Below are 18,486 nucleotides of genomic sequence, written 5' to 3'. Positions count from 1 at the left end.
AACCGATGTCTGTAAGAAACACTCACTACTTATTCATGTCGTTGAAAGAGTGCATTCGGTGAACTATATTCTTAAAGAAACCTATTTAGTGCTCAAACTATATACTTTAAAAAATACTATTTTATTTATACTCTGTATGAAAAAAAGTGGCTGCACTACCATGTTTACATACACACCAATACTGGAAACAATTCAATAATGAATCACTTTTAAATTTTATAAAGAACACACAAACATTAAAACACTGATTGGTTATAGAAAGCAGAGTGGAGGAAAAAAAACATTAGCTATCATTTTCATTTTCATTAAAGAGCAGCACCCTCTGAGAAGAATCAAATCAGTTAGTAATATTCATCTATATTGCAAAATAATATATACATAGAAAAGTTAGTGATTGTACGGATTTTATTACTTTTACTAAGCCATTTTATCTTCCTCACACTCAATGCAAAGAAATAAAACAATATAAAGAAAAATATGTCCTCAGTATTATTCACAATAAAAAGGGTCTGCTTCATTCTGCAGGCCTGGGCATATTATACAATAGGGAGCACTTAATGGCTCCAGTGGATCAAAGTACCATTTTGATTCTGACCCAATGAATAGAATCTCATGCATATCTGGTGACTGGAATAACTCCATGGGAGCTGTGATGTATTGAACCATTTCTGTGCTATCCCCAGATCTCACTAAATTAAGACCCTACACAAGAGAAGATAACAATCAATCTGTCCATAAATTGTATCTATAGGCTCTTTCTTTAGTGGAAGAAGGTGGGAAAGGGGCCCTTTCTTGAGTATATGGATATAAGTATTGTTGTGTCTAAAGATTGCTGGATTGATACTGTGTCTGTTATAATGAAAATCAGGTGTACATCAAAACCACTGCCAGATTAAGAAACTTCCACAACTTGTCTCAGTTCTTCGAATAATGGAGCAAGTTCCTTTTCTAGGCTGACAATGAGTCCTAAAACAGAGATTAAAAAAATTAGAACATCAGAAAAATATTCCTGAAAGTCTTTGACTTAAATTTCCTGTCAAAATTTAGTTACTAAAAAGCAAACAAGATCTAGTTTAATCCCCATAACCAAAGCAAAGTATTGTAATTCTAAATGATCAAAACCCCATATTAAGAAGTTTATTTTCATCATTAAAGTAAATAAACAAAAAATATTTTTATGTATAAGAAGATATAAAATGAACTATATGTACTGTAACTCCGTTACAGTTTTGAAAGGAAAACTTTAATTTATACTTTACTATTTCAAAACCTGTACAGATTCAGGAATGATACAAGATTTTTACTTAAAAAGCTACACTTTTTTCCTGAACAAATTTTAATGGACTTTATCAAAATATAGGTAGACAGACTGCTTCAACCTTAAGCAAAAAAATAATTGGAAATTTATTTTATAAATTCAGCAAAGCTAAAGCATAAGTGGGTAAGTCAAGTGAAAGAATGAATTTTAAAGATGAATGGTATAAGGAGAAAACGTACACTTCCATGTTTAAAATTTAGTGATGAATCTGGGAGACAAAGTAGTCTAGAAATTAGCATATCTAGCTTCTCCTTAGTTTACCAGAGTGAAAAGCTATGTATCTTACACTGCTTGTTTTATGCTCAAAAATCTTCCTCTATTTTGCAGAATATTAAAAACATCTGAGATTCTAAGCTCAGTCAATTGAGCATCAGGCTCTTGGTTTTGGCTCAGGTCATGATCCCAAAGTTGTGGGACAGAGCCCTGCACTGGCAGAGCCTGCTTGAGATTCTCTCTCTCCTCCTCTCTCTGTGCCCCTACCCCACGCTCTCTTTCTCTCTAAAATAATATTGACAAGAAAAAAAATAAAAATAAAAGCATCTGTGGGGCACCTGGGTGGCTCAGTTGGTTGAGTATCCAACTTCAGCTCGGGTCATGATCTTGCAGTTCGTGCATTCAAGTCCCACGTCAGGCTCTGTATTGACAGAACCTGGAGCCTGTTTCACATTGTCTCCCTCTCTCTCTGCTCATCCCCTGCTCATGTACTCTCTCTCTCAAAAATAAGCAAACATTAAAAAATTAAAAAATAAAATAAAATAAAAGCATCTGGGATTCTCAAAAAATGTTCTAGGGACTAAAATATATTTCTGTACATTATCAAAATTTATAACTGATGACTTAGTACATGATGGTGATTTATCACAACTGAGGTTTAATATATTTAAAATATCGACACCACTACCATCCTATATAATTTACAAAGTGTTTTCACATATAGCATTTTATGCCTTCAAAACATTTAGAAATGGAAGAGACATTGTAGATCATCCAATCTTAACCCCTCACTTTAAGATGAGGAATGTAAAGACAGGTTTCAGTGACACAGCTGGAAATAGAACTTACTCAAACAACTTGGAAATATAACAAATATTTGTATTTGCTCAAATAACAGTTCTAAAAAGCAGTCAAATCTAAAGGAGACAATACTAAAAAAAAAATCCCACTTTACCCAAAAATGAGTTAATAAATTACAGAATACAATCATTATTTTATACATAAATGCCCAGTGAAGGCTACTGGATATAATGGGATCTTACGATCTACTATAAAATGTACAGCTTCCTAGTATTTGTTCTCTAATTCTTCAACCTTCACAAAGAACACATATATGTTCATCCTAGTCACGCTCTTTAAATTCTCAATCATAATTAAATATGCTATGATTCCACTCATATGTGGAATTTAAGAAACAAAACAGACGAACATAGAGGAAAGGAAGGAAAAATAAAGTAAGATAAAAACAGAGAGGGAGGCAAACCATGAGAGACTCTTAAATAAAGAGAACAAACTGAGGGTGGCTGGAGGGGTAAAGGGGGAGGGGATGGGCTAAATGGGTGACGGGCATGAAGGAGGGCACTTGTGGGGATGAGTACTGGGTGCTATATATAAGTGACGAATCACTAAATTCTATGTCTGAAATCATTATTACACTATATGTTAACTAACTTGTATTTAAATAAAATTTAAAAAAATCTATGAATAATATTGGAATAGAAATAAAGAAAGCATATACTTACAAAAAAAATTCTCAATCACATTAATCTTGCCCACTATTGTTCAAGATTTTACAAACTCTAATAGATTGGTCTACATGGAATTGAACTCATCTCTGACCATTTTATTATGTATTTTGTTTGGTTATCTTCACCATTCATTCTCTTTTTGTTTTAGGCTGTTTTAATGTGAACAAGATGTTGCATTCAAGAGGTGAAGATAACGTTTAATTTTCCTTTTTATCTTATAGAATTACTTACCCATACAATTTCTCATCTGAACTAGAAAATAACCCCATAAGTATATAACATAAGTAAATAACTCCATTACACAGCTAGAGTAAACAGAATCCAGAAAGGTTACTTTTCTGGAGATCAAGGAACAGACAGTGGAGCTGGGCCACGAATTCATGTTTTCTGATTCTAAATCTACTATTCTTATCATGTTAGACTGCTCAGATAAGGTGTTTTAAGAAATTAAAAGCTAAGCTGGGTGGCTTAGTCGGCTGAGCGTCCAACTTCGGCTCAGGTCATGATCTTGTGGTCTGTGAGTTCGAGCCCGGCATTGGGCTCTGTGCTGACAGTTCAGAGCCTGGAACCTGCTTCAGATTCTGTGCCTCCCTGTCTGCCCCTCCCCCACTCATGCTCTGTCTCTCTCTGTCAAAAATAAACATTAAAAAAGATTAAAAAAAAAAAGAAATTAAAAGCTATTATTAATTTAATTTAATACACACCTGTATTGGCATTGCTGCTGGCTATGAAACTCACCACCAAAGGTAAACGATTGAATTGAACCACCTAAAAAGAAAGTAAGCTCTAAATTAAGATGTTATTCAAGGGGCACCTGGGGCTCAGTCAGTTAAGCATCGGACTCATGGTTCGTGAGTTCAAGCCCTGTGTCAGGCTCTCTGCTGTCAGCACAGAACCTGGAGCCTGCTTTGGATTCTGTGTCTCCCTCTCTCCCTCTGCCCCCCTCCCACTTGTGCTCTCTCGCTCTCAAAAATAATTAAATAAACTTAAAAAAAAAAAAAAAAGGATGCTACTCAAACAAGACATTTTAATCTTTCAAAAATTTTTATTTATTTATATTTAACATTTATCTATTTTTAAGAGACAGAGAGAGACAGAGTGTGAGCAGGGGAGGGACAGAGACAGAGAGGGAGACACAGAATCCGAAGCAGGCTCCAGGCTCCGAGCTGTCAGCACAGAGCCCGATGCGGGGCTCAAACTCACGGACCGCGAGACCATGACCTGAGCTGAAGTCAATTGCTTAACTGACTGAGCCACCCAGCCACCCAGGAGTCCCTAATCTTTGTGATGGATTCAACTGAGGTATTTATTTAATGACAGTATAAATAAATATACACTTCATGACAGTATATATGCATATTTTATATGATTATTTTGTTTAACCTCATTTTTTAAATTACCTGACCAATTACTATCTTTTTTTATTTAATTTTTTAAATGTTTTTTTATTTATTTTTGAGACAGAGAGAGACAGAGCATGAGCAGGGGAGGGGCAGAGACAGAGGGAGACACAGAATCCGAAACAGGCTCCAGGCTCTGAGCTGTCAGCACAGAGCCTGACGCGGGGCTCGAACTCACTGACTGTGAGATCATGACCTGAGCCGAAGTCGACCGCTTAACCGAGCCACCCAGGCGACCATCTTTCAAAAATTTTTAAATGACCAACGTGTAAGATACTATGTCACATCACGTAATATGAAAGAGCTGAAAACAAGTATTTCCGTAAAAGACTTCCGATTATCTCTGAGAGATATTAATACTTAGCCTAAGTCTTTCAAGTGGGACTGTGTCATCCTCATCTGTCTTTAAACACCCAGCAGCATGTCAATTATTACATAGCAGGGGCTCCACAAATATCTGATAATTAAACGGCTAAATAAAGTCAGTATTTCTCATTTAAGTAGCTATACTATCAAGATTTTTCTGCTTCCTGTGTACCACTATTAATTTAAATTAATTTTTTTTTTTTACATTTATTTATTTTTGAGAAACAGAGTGAGACAAAGTGTGAGCGGGGGAGGGGCAGAGAGAGAAGGAGACACAGAATCTGAAGCAGGGTCCAGGCTCTGAGCTGTCAGCCAGATGCGGGGCTCCAACCCACAAACTGTAAGATCATGACCTGAGCCAAAGTCGGACACTCAACCGACTAAGCCCCCCAGGTGCCCCTAATTTAAATTAAGTTTAAATCGACTATTGTTTAAAAAAACTTAGTTTCTGGGCGCCTGGGATACTCAGTCGGTTGGTTAAACATCTGACTTCAGCTCAGGCCCTGATCTCTTGGTTCGTGAGCTCAAGCCACACTTTAGGAGCCCCGCTTCTCTCTCTCTCAGTGCCCCTCGTGGGATTCTCTCTGCCCCTCACTCACTTGAGCATGCGCGTGCGTGCGCTCTGTCTCTCTCTCTCAAGACAAAACGAAACAAAACACCAAAAAACCCCCCTAAAATTAGCTTTAACCTAATCCTTATCGGTGAAATTAAAGGTCAAAAGGGTTGGTCGTCTTTTGCCTATTACACATTAAAATATGTTAACTTCTAAAATAAAAAATATCACTTGTGTAACATCAAGCAGCACATGAATCATACCCTGGGAAACTCTGCTCTAAAGGAGAAGCTACTAATTTACTCTAAAGAAGAAAACGCAGCCAGAGATCAAGAGGTATGTAGCAACTAAATTCTTTCCTAATAACCTCACATATTATATATACATATTCCAAATCAAATGAAGGAATTAGCAGCAGTTAACAAATAACTTATCATGTGACCAAAAAAGGAAAATTTTTTATCTGTCACAATAACACAAAAAGTATGTCATTTGAGAAATCATATTTGTTAAGCTAAGGGCACCATCTACTGGAGGTAACAGTGGCCTGACTTCCTTTTTTAGGATAATGTACTTTATTAATAAAAGTTTTAATTACTTTTCCATATTAATTAATTCCTGATGTAAACTGTAAAGAAAACTACTACAATTCAACATAACCAATTTGAAGGCTAATGGCATCCATTTCAAAACTAAAATTTAGAGTAACATAAGCTATTTTATATAAAAGACATAATAATAGTTGAAAGCAGCAAGCCATTCAATAATTATGAACCTACCTGGTAGGTGTTATAGTAACAGATGATACTTTTATTTTTTGAAAGTCCAAGTTTGCTCCCTTGATCTGTTGCCAGGGCAAAAGTAGATAAGAAACCAGGTCTCAAAGCATGTTCCGGAGCATTATCATTGGCCACTGGAAATACAAATGATTTACATAAAAATTATGCAGTGGACAGGATACAGAGAAGTTCACTGCACTTTGTTTTTTTAAACATAAATCAGTAAAAATATCAAGCACAAGGGCTTTTATGCTTCACAATATTGAAAATCCTGTCACTAATCGGGTCTTACAATTTAGGCGAGATAAATTTCTCAGTCAGAAATTGAGTGACCAATAGCTAAAGGCAGAAATGCTGATTCTCGCAAGTTTTTTTAAAGAATACTAAAAACGTCTGTATTTTCTTAATTTCTACTTTAAAACACAGATTAATCAGTATGTTTACTAATAAACTGGATATTCTGGCTAACCAAGAGCCAAGCTAGAATAGTCAAAAAAGCTTCAAAAAAAATCTTTGCTTTCATAAAACCCATAGCAGTATCACTTATAGATATTGACAATTTGCAGCTGGTCATCGGTTTCAAGTTTCTTTTATTCATTTAAAGGCCTGAATGAAGTCAGTTGTATCAGTAAGTTCAGAGCTTAAGGCTTTAACACAGAGACCCTAAGAAAGAACACGAGAGCTGGAAAATCCGAGATTATTTTGATTTCGTTTAAAGCTCTTGCTACAGAACTGAGTAAAGAAACAGGCAGGTGCCTTATTTGCCCATGACCCCTATGTTTTATGGTGGGTTAGAAAGCACACTGACCCACACATCAGAAGATAATGGGTTCTATTATTATCTTCTCACTGACTCATGTGCAACTTTGCCCTTGACCATCTTTGTTTACAAAACAAAAGAACTAAAATTAGGTGATTTTTAAAATTTCTTTCTAAAGTCTAAAATAATCTGACATAGGGGCGCCTGGGTGGCGCAGTCGGTTGGGCGTCCGACTTCAGCCAGGTCACGATCTCGCGGTCCGTGAGTTCGAGCCCCGCGTCGGGCTCTGGGCTGATAGCTCAGAGCCTGGAGCCTGTTTCTGATTCTGTGTCTCCCTCTCTCTCTGCCCCTCCCCCGTTCATGCTCTGTCTCTCTCTGTCCCAAAAATAAATAAACGTTGAAAAAAAAAATTAAAAAAAAAAAAATAAAATTATCTGACATATATAATAACCTCGGGTGGAAAATAAATTGCAAACAATATACAGAACATTATTTAATCTTTCTTTGGTAAGGCTATTATAGCATCCCTATGAACTATGACCATCCATCTGATAAGAAAGAAGTAGTAAAAATAGTCTTAATACATACTGACTCAGTGATATCATATATACTTTTTTAAAAAGCTGAAAAATAGGCAAAACATTTGCTGGGGTTTTTTTTTGTTGTTGTTGTTAACAACCTCTTCCTTAGGTGAACAAGTCTTGTTAAAGTCTGGTTAAATAACATAATTGTGAAGGTAAAAGTTTAAACAATATTTTATTTCCAGTAAAAAGGCAGAAAACCCACAAAGAGTAAAGAAAACAATCAATGTTGATTCAAATGTATGAAGTTTATCCCCAAACCACTAGCAACACTGATTAAAAAGTGTTGGGGGTAGTGTGTACGTATAATATATCCCGCTGCATATGTGCACGGTCTCAGCACTTACATTTACCAACGGTTTACATTATACTACAAATGTCTTCAAGAAAAAACTGGGCTTGTGATAAACCCATGCTTAAACTCTGGATGGTAACACAATATATTCAACATATAGTTAAGTCATAAGCTCCAACCCAGCCTTCAGCATTCCAAAGCAAACATTTCCGCCCCCCAACCAAGACCATCTCCTGAAAGTATTGCAATACCTTTTCTATGCTTGCCTTCTGCACTACTGAGGCATAAATACGTGTTTACTCAAAAGCAAATGTGACACTGGTGGGGTGCACAGTTTTACCTTTAATAACAGGCACTCCATCTCTATCTGACACAACGATAGCATGGAGCCCTTCAACACTAGAAACAAACAAACAAAAAAAGTTAAAATATTATGAAACATTTCATCTTCTCAAAACATGTACCTCAAAGTCATTATGGGGATTTTCATGTATATTTCTGAAAAACTATGTAAACTCCGTTATTGATCTCATAAGCACTTATACATCTGAATAAGGGTACTGAATAAATTGAATGACAGTATTACTGACATGCTTATAATCTTAAAACTTTATGTAATTTACTGATAAAGATCTAAAACAATGTAACTCTCCGTTAAAATTGCTAATTATCCTTTCACTGTTTATGAAAGTATGACGGCGTTTTTAAATTTTTTTTTTTTTTCAACGTTTATTTATTTTTGGGACAGAGAGAGACAGAGCATGAACGGGGGAGGGGCAGAGAGAGAGGCAGACACAGAATCAGAAACAGGCTCCAGGCTCCGAGCCATCAGCCCAGAGCCCGATGCGGGGCTCGAACTCACGGACCGAGAGATCGTGACCTGGCTGAAGTCGGACGCTTAACCGACTGCGCCACCCAGGCGCCCCAGTATGACGGCGTTTATCAGGAGTAGTGGCTACAGTGACAAAAAGACAGATTTTTCTCTTTCTCTCCCTCAATATCAAGTGCCTAGTATTTGGGGCACTTGATATTTATGATACCATGATACAGAAATAGTCACTGCTTTCACAAAGCTTACAGTCTAGGAGGGAGACTGTCAATCAAATAATCTCATGCTAACAAATGTTAAACGACAATGGTATCAAGTGCCATTAAGATATCCGTGGGGTATGAGAGTCTATAAAAGGTGGGTTGATTAGGCAAGTGGGTCAGGGAAGGCTTCCCTGAGACAGGTGATTAAGCTGAGATGTTAAGGCACTAGTCGAGAGATGAGGGGCAGAAAGCTCATCATTCAGGCTGAAGGAACAGGATGGAAATGAAAATCACATAGAAATCTTTTCAGCTATGCCTACGTAAGAAACAGTGGAGAAACGGTCCAGACTATAACCATATAGTTCAGTCTAGGCTCCTCTACATTTACTATTCGTGCTACTCGGGGACAGCTATGAAACCTCTGTGAGCCTCCATTAACAATATGAAAATGGGAATAACTGTACTTATTTGGCTATCATAAAATTTAATAAAACCATGCATGTAAAGTAGAAGCTAGTACATAGTTAACATTCAAAAATATGATTATCAATTAACATCAGAGTGTCATTTGTGCACACTGACAATTTATTACTGTAGTTTAAGTAATAAATCATTAGAGAATTCCTAGAGCACAAAACTAAAGTGTTAAAAATTAAAATGAGAAAACATTCTCCAACTTTTAGCCCTATACCTATCTTATAATATCCGAAGACTGCTACTCAGAAATGTTCAGTGCTCCTACTATAATCCACATTATCCATTCCTTATTGTGTTAACCTTAATGTTTTAACTTAGAAATGAGAAATATTTGTATTAAGATACTGAAATTAAATTTTTTAATGTTTATTTTTGACAGAGTGAGAAAGAGAGAGCACGAGTGGGGGAGGGCAGACAGAGAGGGACACAGAATCTGAAGCAAGCTCCAGGCTCTGAGCTGTTCACGCGGAGCCTGACATAGGGCTTGAATTCACACACCGTGAGATCGTGACCTGAGCTGAAGTTGGATGCTTAACCAACTGAGCCACCCAGGCGCCCCTGAAATTAAATTTTAAAGATCACACTGGCAACAACTTTTAAGTCAGAGAAGTGTTAAAATTTGAGAAAATGTTATAAATACCACCATTTATGAACCTCATGTTAAAAACAGGAATGATGGAAAAACTGTGTATAAACACTCACTGGTATTATTTTTTTATTATCATTCAATCCTGAAATTACCTACGGATTAAAATGTGCTCTATGAAGTTAACGTATAAAACAAATTCTTCTTGGGGCGCCTGGGTGGCGCAGTCGGTTAAGCGTCCGACTTCAACCAGGTCACGATCTCGCGGTCCGTGAGTTCGAGCCCCGCGTCAGGCTCTGGGCTGATGGCTCAGAGCCTGGAGCCTGTTTCCGATTCTGTGTCTGCCTCTCTCTCTGCCCCTCCCCCGTTCATGCTCTGTCTCTCTCTGTCCCAAAAATAAATAAACGTTGAAAAAAAAAAAAAATTAAAAAAAATTCTTCTTAGTTAAAAACTAAGTTACATAAAAATATATACCACAGATATTTGCACACACAGAAACTAGTCTGTACATTTTTCAATAGCAACATCAGTTGAAATAGGAAAAGGTCGGAAACCTGTCGTCAAGAAGGACAAGTTAAATAAATTATGACACATATACAATGGAATACTCTGCAGCCATTCAGAACAAAGAAACAGCTCTTTAAATGTACCGGGAAGGACTGAACTCAAAGGTACATCATTAAATGAAAAAACAGTTTTAAACAGTGTATACAGGAAGCAACAAATTATGTTAATGACACGTATGTATATGTTTGCAATACACTGAATGTTTGTGTCACCCCCAAAATTCACATGCTGAAACTCTATTCCCAGTGTGATGGTATTTGGAGATGGGGCTTTTGGGAGGTAGTCAGGCCATGGAGCTGGAACTCTCATAAATGGGAAGAGTGCTCTTATTGAAGGCTAGAGAGCTAGCTTGTCCTACCACATGAAGATATGGGAAGTCTGCAATCTGCAACTCAGGAAAGGGCCTTCACCAGAATCCAACCATGCTGGCACCTTAATCTTGGACTTCCAGGCTCCAGAATCGTGAGAAATAAATTTTGGTTATTTACAGGAAATCCAATCTATGTGGTATTTTGTTATAACAGCCTCAACTAAGACCTCTGTGTATGTGTAAATATGTATGTGCTTATATGTACGTTTGTTTGCAGGTGCATAAAGTATCTTTGAAGGTGATGGGTGGCTCTGAGAGGGTTAACTGTGTAGCTGGGGGGCAGGTATAGGAAACTTCTCACTATGTCCTCCAGTTAACTTTCGAATCTTGAATATATTGTCTACTCAAAAAATAAGCAAATTAAAAGCATGTAAAGAGAACTACAAAACAATGTTTAGAAGTATCTGTGTCATCATAGGTAGTTTCTTTTTTTTTCTTAAATATTTATTTATTTTTGACAGAGAGAGTGCAAGCGTGCATGAGTGGGGGAGAGCCAGAGGATCTACAGCAGAATTCTGCCCTGACAGCAGAGAGCCCTATGTGGAGCTGTGAGGTCATGACCTGAGCTAAAGTCCAAGGCTTAACTGACTGAGCCACCCAGGCACCCCCACCACAGGTGGTTTCTTTTCTCCTATTTTCAAGGTAATTAACTTACATGCCAACTAATGCAACAAAAGAGGAAGCAGAAATAAAACGACTTTCTTTTTAATGGATTTTAAATTCAGAGATAATGCCCAACAGAGTAGAAAAATTTCTCACACACTTAAAATACTCAAAGAAATCAGGTTGCAAATATAAAAGGTGTTTCCAATTGTACACATAGTGAACAAAGAATAACATGAATAGACTTTAGCAATAGTTGAAAATAAGTATGATGCATTAATAGGCACACTACACTTCTAAAAAAATTTTTTTTAACGTTCATTTATTATTGAGAGACAGAGAGAGTCAGAGCACAAGCGGGGGAGGGGCGGAGAGAGGGGGAGACACAGAATCCGAAGCAGGATCCAGGCTCTGAGCTGTCAGCACACAGCCTGACACTGGGCTTGAAGTCACAAACCAGGAGATCATGACCTGAGCCAAAGTCGGACGCCTAACCGACTGAGCCACCCAGGTGGCCCAGGCACACTACACTTCTCGAAGGACTTAATTATGAAATATTCTGCAGACATCTAAACCTTAATCAAACATTTTTACTCCAAAAAAGGAAATGTTGCATTAGTAACCAAACATCATACTTTGTTTTATTCATGTAATACTGAAACATTTGGTTATTTTAAAACACAAAAAAGTTGTGATTATCATAAAGCCTGAGCCTGCTTTGGGTCACAATTAGACTTTTAAAATATAAATTCAAGAACTATATTTAGGAGGGAATTTTAAAATGAATAAAAACATATTCCATTAAGTGCCTTGGTTAACTGGCTCTGGTCATTATGGGGGACAAAACAAAACACACGGTCCCAATCCTTTTTCTTTCACTATGGAAAGATTTTCATTAGACTTTTACAAATGCCCTTTATACAAATACCTACTATGCTTCTGCTCCTATATTGTGTTGCCAGCGTGATACTTCCCCGCCCGCCCCCCAGGTCAACTTTAGCATGCTTTCAATATGCTGAACTTCCAACAAAGTAGACACAGATAAGAACAGAAGGCCATTATTTTGTACGGTTTCAGTATGGACACATTTTAGTTACCACAGGTGAATTAACTAACACTATCCCCCTGGGCCAAATTTCAGGGAGTATGGTCTATTAACTGAATAACTGCATAAAGTACAAACCTCACTAACTCTTCACACAAATCACTATGTGAATAACTTTGTAAATAACAGATGCACATTATGTCAGTAACCAGTCACATCACTTCTTTCAGAGTGTGCTGGTGATTGGTCACTGAACATCTGTTACTCAGTGTATGCAGAGACAGTAGAGCATGGAGTTTTGTGATCTCCCTGTGTCTTCTAAAAATAAAGCATGTGACATTAAAAAGAAAGAAAGAAAAAAAAAAGGGAGTGCCTGGGAGGCTCAATTGGTTAAGTGTCCAAATCTTGGTTTCGGCTCAGGTCATGATCTCACGGTTCGTGGGTTTGAGCCCCACATGGGGCTCTGTGCTGTGCTGACAGCCTGGAGCCTGCTTCAGATTCTGTGTCTCCCTCTCCTTCTGCCCCTGCCCTGCTCTATGCTGTCAGTGTAGAGCCTGCTTGGGATTCTCTCCCTCTCTCTCTGCCCCTCCCCCGCTCTTTCTCTCCCTCAAAATAAACTAACTTAAAAAAAAAAAGAACTGAAATAGGGAACTGGCTAATAAAGATGAAATATAGCAAAGGGAGGAGAAGTGACAATGCTGGCGGTGAAATTCAGATAGAAAGTACACAGTTCTAGAAGTAACTGGCTGGAAGAATGCTGCCACTTTCATTCTTGTGCGCAAGATGTACAGCCAGAGGAACTTTGTGAAAGTGCACTTACTGACATAAATTAGGAAAGTGGTTGTGATGAAACCGATGAAACTATCCCAGAGGAAGTGACACTGGCAAAAAAAAACTTTGCATAGCATCGATAGTACAAAGGACAAAACTGTTGCCAGCTGATCCAAACTTAGAAAGGAGTGTGCCAATTTGGCAAGGTACCGAAAAGATGCCTGTTCCTTACCTTAAGGTTATACCTTTCATATATTTTAATGTTTATGCGAAGAAGTAAGCACTATTCAGTGGGGTGGAAGGCGGGGGCGCTTGTGTGGCTAAGTCAGTTAAGTGTCTCGACTCTTGGCTTCAGCTCAGGTCATGATTGTCAGTTCGAGCCCTGCATCAGGCTCTCTACTGACTGTGTGGACCTGCTTGGGATTCTCTCTCTCCCTCTCGCTCTCTGCCCCTCCCCCACTTGTACTGTCTCTCTTTCAAAATAAATTAAAAAAAAAAACAAGACAAAACAAAACAAAAAAACAACACTGTCTCAGCCTGTATGGTCACTTTTATGGCCCTGCACTACCGTGCAAGGCTAGGACCGCCTGCTAATCATTATGTTGAGAACAGAAGCAGCACCTGTCTTTCTAGTTTGCAAGTGCTGCAAGGAAGAGAGTAAAAATGAACTTAAGTACTGCATTAACATGAAATCAAAGGTAACAATTACTTAACACTTCAATAGTATTGTCTTCCTGAATACAGAAAAATATACATAAATCAAACCCACGAGATAATACCATTAATTTCTACTAGTCTGTAATCACAGTAAAGGCACGATAGACAAATCACAACAAACAATTCAGGCAAAACTCCAAACAAGAGATTTTTTCCTTTTGTTTATCTACTGACAGAAATAATAAACTGGCATCTAAAACTTTTTAAATTCAAACATATGGAGAATAAAAAAAGAAGTAACATAAGGATCTCACCACGTATTCTGCTACATTACACCTCAAAGGTTATTTAATTATTCTGGAATGTGAAAATGAGTGTCTTGAGTTATATTCCTCTCTCTTAGGTCCTTAATGTATTATTTTACACGGAACTAAATGTGAATTTTAATTCAATTAAAGGGACAAAGTCCTTTGAATCACAGAAATACCTAAAAGGAAGTTTGCCGGTCTCAACAGAGAGCCTAATTGATAGTGGTACATCAAACGGACTGGGTGCAGGCAAAGGAAAGCCTTGTGACTTTTCCAAGTATGAAGTGCTGCCTACGTCTAGCATTTTCCAGCTACTCCGACTCAGCAAGTAGCTCTTAAAAGTAATACTACAGGAAACCCAAGCTCTCAGGCTTTTTTGCTCCTTAAAATTGCTCTAACTACTTCAAAGCACAATCCATTCAACAGCCCTCTGGCATTCACTAGCTAGTTAACCTCTGAAAGTCACATTAACTTCTCTAGGCCTCATGGTATTTATCTGCAAATTCAAAGGACAGTTCTTGTGTTACCTAGCATTATTTGAAATGGTAAATAATAGCATAATAGGACCATACTATTAGTCTAAAAGAAACAAATCGCTACATAATCAATCATATATTATGCAAAATTTATTTAATATCAAATGAGTAATTTTTTACCTTGGTAATTTTTTATACAGGAATCGCTTCAGGTCCTGAAAGAGAATATAAAATTATCTTACAATAATGTGCCTTGTACCGTTTCTCTAGATACTTAAGCTATCCACTTTTCAGGTACTTCAAGTCATCATTCATAATCCTTCTTGCTTGTGGGTTTTTTTTTTCTTTCTGATTTTGACACTAGTTCTATGACTTGGAACAAGTTATCTAACCTTTTTCTCTAAGCCCCAGTTTCATTATTTGTTGAGGAGGGGTAATAATCATGAACCTATGTTATAAGGCTGTTAAAATTTATTGAGAAGATACGTGTAACCTTATAAGCATATCTAGAAAAATACACATATAGTAAATACACATTAGCTGTTAAATTAGATCATACTTTTCATACAGTTTTACATCCTGTTGCTATTGTCATGTTCACTTGGAAATATATTATGAACATCTTTCCATGTCCACAGATAAACTTTCTAACATCGCTTTAACAATCCTGGGTAAATTAAGCTGGTAAGAACAGATACTACACTTGATCTTAGCCAAAAGGTCAAGCAGCAGTAACAATCCTGGGTAAATTAACTTCTCTGGAACTCAGTCCCTTTTCATGAGTAAACATAAATAACAACACGTGTCAAGTGTTAAGCATGAAACATAACCAGGACTAAAGAAATAAAAGATGGGGTGCCTGAGTGACTCAGTAGGTTGAGTGTCCAACTTCCGCTCAGGTCATGATATCACGGTTCACGGTTCAAGCCCCGGGTCGGGCTCTGTGCTGACAGCTCAGGGCCTGGAGCCCGCTTGAAATTCTGTGTCTCCCTCTCTCTCTGTCCCTCCCCCGCTCATGCTCTATCTCTCAAAAATAAAATAAACATTAAAAAAAAATAAAAAGAAATAAAAGACTTTTATTTCCTCTCATTATACCCTCTCACCTGGGGAATTTCACTGACAATCCAGGTATCAGTTATGAGGTCCTCATAAGTAAATCAGGTACCTGTTGTTTTGAAACTCTAATCCCTACTATTCTCTAAACCTGAATGTTCATTTCATGTTATCATCACCACCTTACCTCTGCTCTTATCTTAAACACACACACTAAAACTCCACTCATGTTTCATGTGAAATCCAGATTTCCTCAATCTCATTTCCACTAACGGCACTACCAAACCTATTATTCAGGTTGAAACACAGAATAATATTTAACCCTAACCTCACCTTTGTCACTTCTAAATGATTTGTGAAGTCAAATGTTTTTAAAATGATCTCGGAGCGCCTGGGTGGCTCAGTTGGTTAAGCGTCTGACTCTTGATTTCGGCTCAGGTCACGATCTTATGGTTCGTGGATTCAAGTCCCACTTCAGGCTCTGTGCTGACAGCGAGGAGCCTGCTTGGGATTCTCTCTCTCTCCTTCTCTCTGCCCCTCCCCTGCTCACTGTCTCTCAAATAAATAATAAACTTTAAAAAAAAATTTTTTTAATGATCTCTTCCTCTCCTTTTCAACTGACATTACACTCTAGGTTTATTTTATTATTTATGACTTGCCTCCCAACTGGTATGCTGCTGGTCTCCCATTTCTATCCCACACGGTTCTACACAATGCCAATAACCATATTATTCTCCTCTACTTGGGTTAGAGGTGCTTCCCAGATGATTCCCTGTGCAGCCAAGGTTGAGAACCAACGTCTGAATGGCTCTCCACTGTTTAACAAATTCTGTACAAATTCCTTTAACATTTGAGCCTCTCTACAATACAGTCCACACCTAATTTTACAGTCCTGCTTCCTACCACTCCCTTGTACATATCCTCAGTCCCAAAGTGGACTACTCACAGCTCCTCCACAAAAATCTTTCTCTTTCCTATCTCTGAAACTTTGCTTACACTATGCACTCTAATGGTATTCTCTATCAATCTTACTTAAAAAAAAAAAACAAAAAAAAAAACCCTGATTCTCATCATTTAGAGCTAATCTCTACCAAATACTTCAAATAAGCCTTCCTGATAAACACAAACGAGATGTAATCCCACTCTCCTTTGAAGTTTCACATAACAATGTATATACATTTATGATCACTTGCCTACTCTACTTTTTTAATTTTAAAAACCCTTAAGGAATTATACCTTAGTCATCTTTATTTCACCCACAGCCTTTTTCACAACAACCTTTGCAAGGCAACACTCAACAGATATACAGTGATTTGAGTATGCCTGAAGAATAAGGTCTCAAAAACACAATGGGAGACACCCAAAAATGGAGTGATAAAGGCATACAAAGTTCCTAAATATTGAAACACATAATCTTGCAACCTAAAAAGAAAAACCACATTCATAATAATGTTGAATGATCATTCAGTGTTTTGTTTAAGAGCATAAACTCTGGAGTCAGACGGCCTGGGTTGGTATCCTGGCCCTACAACTTACCAGCTGTGTAACCTGGGGCAAGTTACTTTATCTTTCTATGTCTCAGCATCCTAATCTAGAACCCAAGGACAATAGTGCCTACTGCACAAAAGTTGTTGCAAGAATTAAATGAGTATATTATATTCAATGTTTAGAAGAATGTCCAGCATGTATGTAAGTAAAATAACAGGATGTAAATTACAGACATAAACATTAGTAGTATTAATTCCCTGTTGTTCCTAATAACTAGTACAATTAAGTTTCCTAAACTTAGAACTTGGGTTCTATTGCTGTGCCAAAGGGGTATCAGAAATCATCTCAAATTGCTCCAATGAATCTAGAAACATCATGACCACTTACTGGGGGGGCGGGGGAGGGGGCGGAGATTCAAGGCAGCAAAACATCATTTACAAATTCAAATGGTATTCAGAGCCTCTCAGGCCCGGAGGCCTGGGGAGTGGGAAGAATACAATTTCCTAAGCTTCAGACACCTTAGTGTCTTCGATCCCCATGTGGACAGAAACTCAGGACACCCCCCCCCCCCCGCAAATCTATTTATAGTAGTTACTCGTTCCAGAGTCTACAGAAAATACTTGGGCGGGGTGGGCTGTAAAAGGAAACATTTCTACTTTGGAAGCTTTACCTCTCCCCACCCAGTAGGCCTCCACCAAACTCCCCACCCTCCCCTTCCTCTTGTGTGGGAACTCACATCCGCCATGATGAACCCCTTTCTCCCGCAGGATCAATCTCCACTCCTGGAAGAGAAACTCCTGGTGATTCTCCCCTCAAGACTGCTTCCCACCTCCGACCTGATAAGCGGGGTCAGCTCCCATCAAAGCCAGGCAAGAACCCCCGGCTCCAGGACCCGCACCAGGCAAGCTGAGCTAAGTCGGGAGTTCCCAAATACCCAGGCGGCAGCCGGGATGCCCTACCTCTCAGCCCACTCCACCCTCTACCCGCCAAGATCTAGGCCCAAAGGAAAGAGGGAGAGGGGTCCTCTCCTTCCCTGGCGTCACACCGCCCGCGCCAGCTGCGGGCCCTGGCTGAATAACGAGCAGAGCGGCTCGAGTTACCTGGTTTGCTGGGTTGCCGTGTTCTCTCAGCTGCAAATTCAGGGACAGCTTCAAAAACAGTCTCCTCCAAAAGCCGTCGTCACATGATTTGTGACCTCTGCCGTGCTCCAGGAAGCACTTCCTACGCCTCCGAGGCCCGATGACACGAGATTTCCGGGG

General features: G+C 38.4%; 1 protein-coding gene and 1 pseudogene across 1 annotated transcript; both read right to left on the bottom strand.

Annotated features, from left to right (window-relative positions):
- Positions 1-387: 387 nt before the first annotated feature.
- On the bottom strand, positions 388-18,467 carry LAMTOR3 (late endosomal/lysosomal adaptor, MAPK and MTOR activator 3). The gene is made up of 7 exons (XM_047855791.1): positions 18,328-18,467; positions 17,964-18,009; positions 14,867-14,901; positions 8,135-8,193; positions 6,159-6,292; positions 3,765-3,828; positions 388-966 (listed from the first exon to the last, which is right to left on the bottom strand). The coding sequence occupies exons 2-7, from the start codon at positions 17,970-17,972 to the stop codon at positions 893-895; spliced, it is 375 nt and encodes a 124-aa protein (XP_047711747.1). The 5' UTR covers positions 17,973-18,009; positions 18,328-18,467; the 3' UTR covers positions 388-892.
- On the bottom strand, positions 15,243-15,419 carry LOC125165112 (uncharacterized; annotated as a pseudogene).
- Positions 18,468-18,486: the final 19 nt, after the last annotated feature.

Source organism: Prionailurus viverrinus, chromosome B1, assembly GCF_022837055.1.
Source record: "Prionailurus viverrinus isolate Anna chromosome B1, UM_Priviv_1.0, whole genome shotgun sequence".
Lineage (NCBI taxonomy): Eukaryota > Metazoa > Chordata > Mammalia > Carnivora > Felidae > Prionailurus > Prionailurus viverrinus.
Note: the sequence above shows the minus strand (reverse complement) of the source record. Positions and strands in the feature narration are given on the sequence as shown.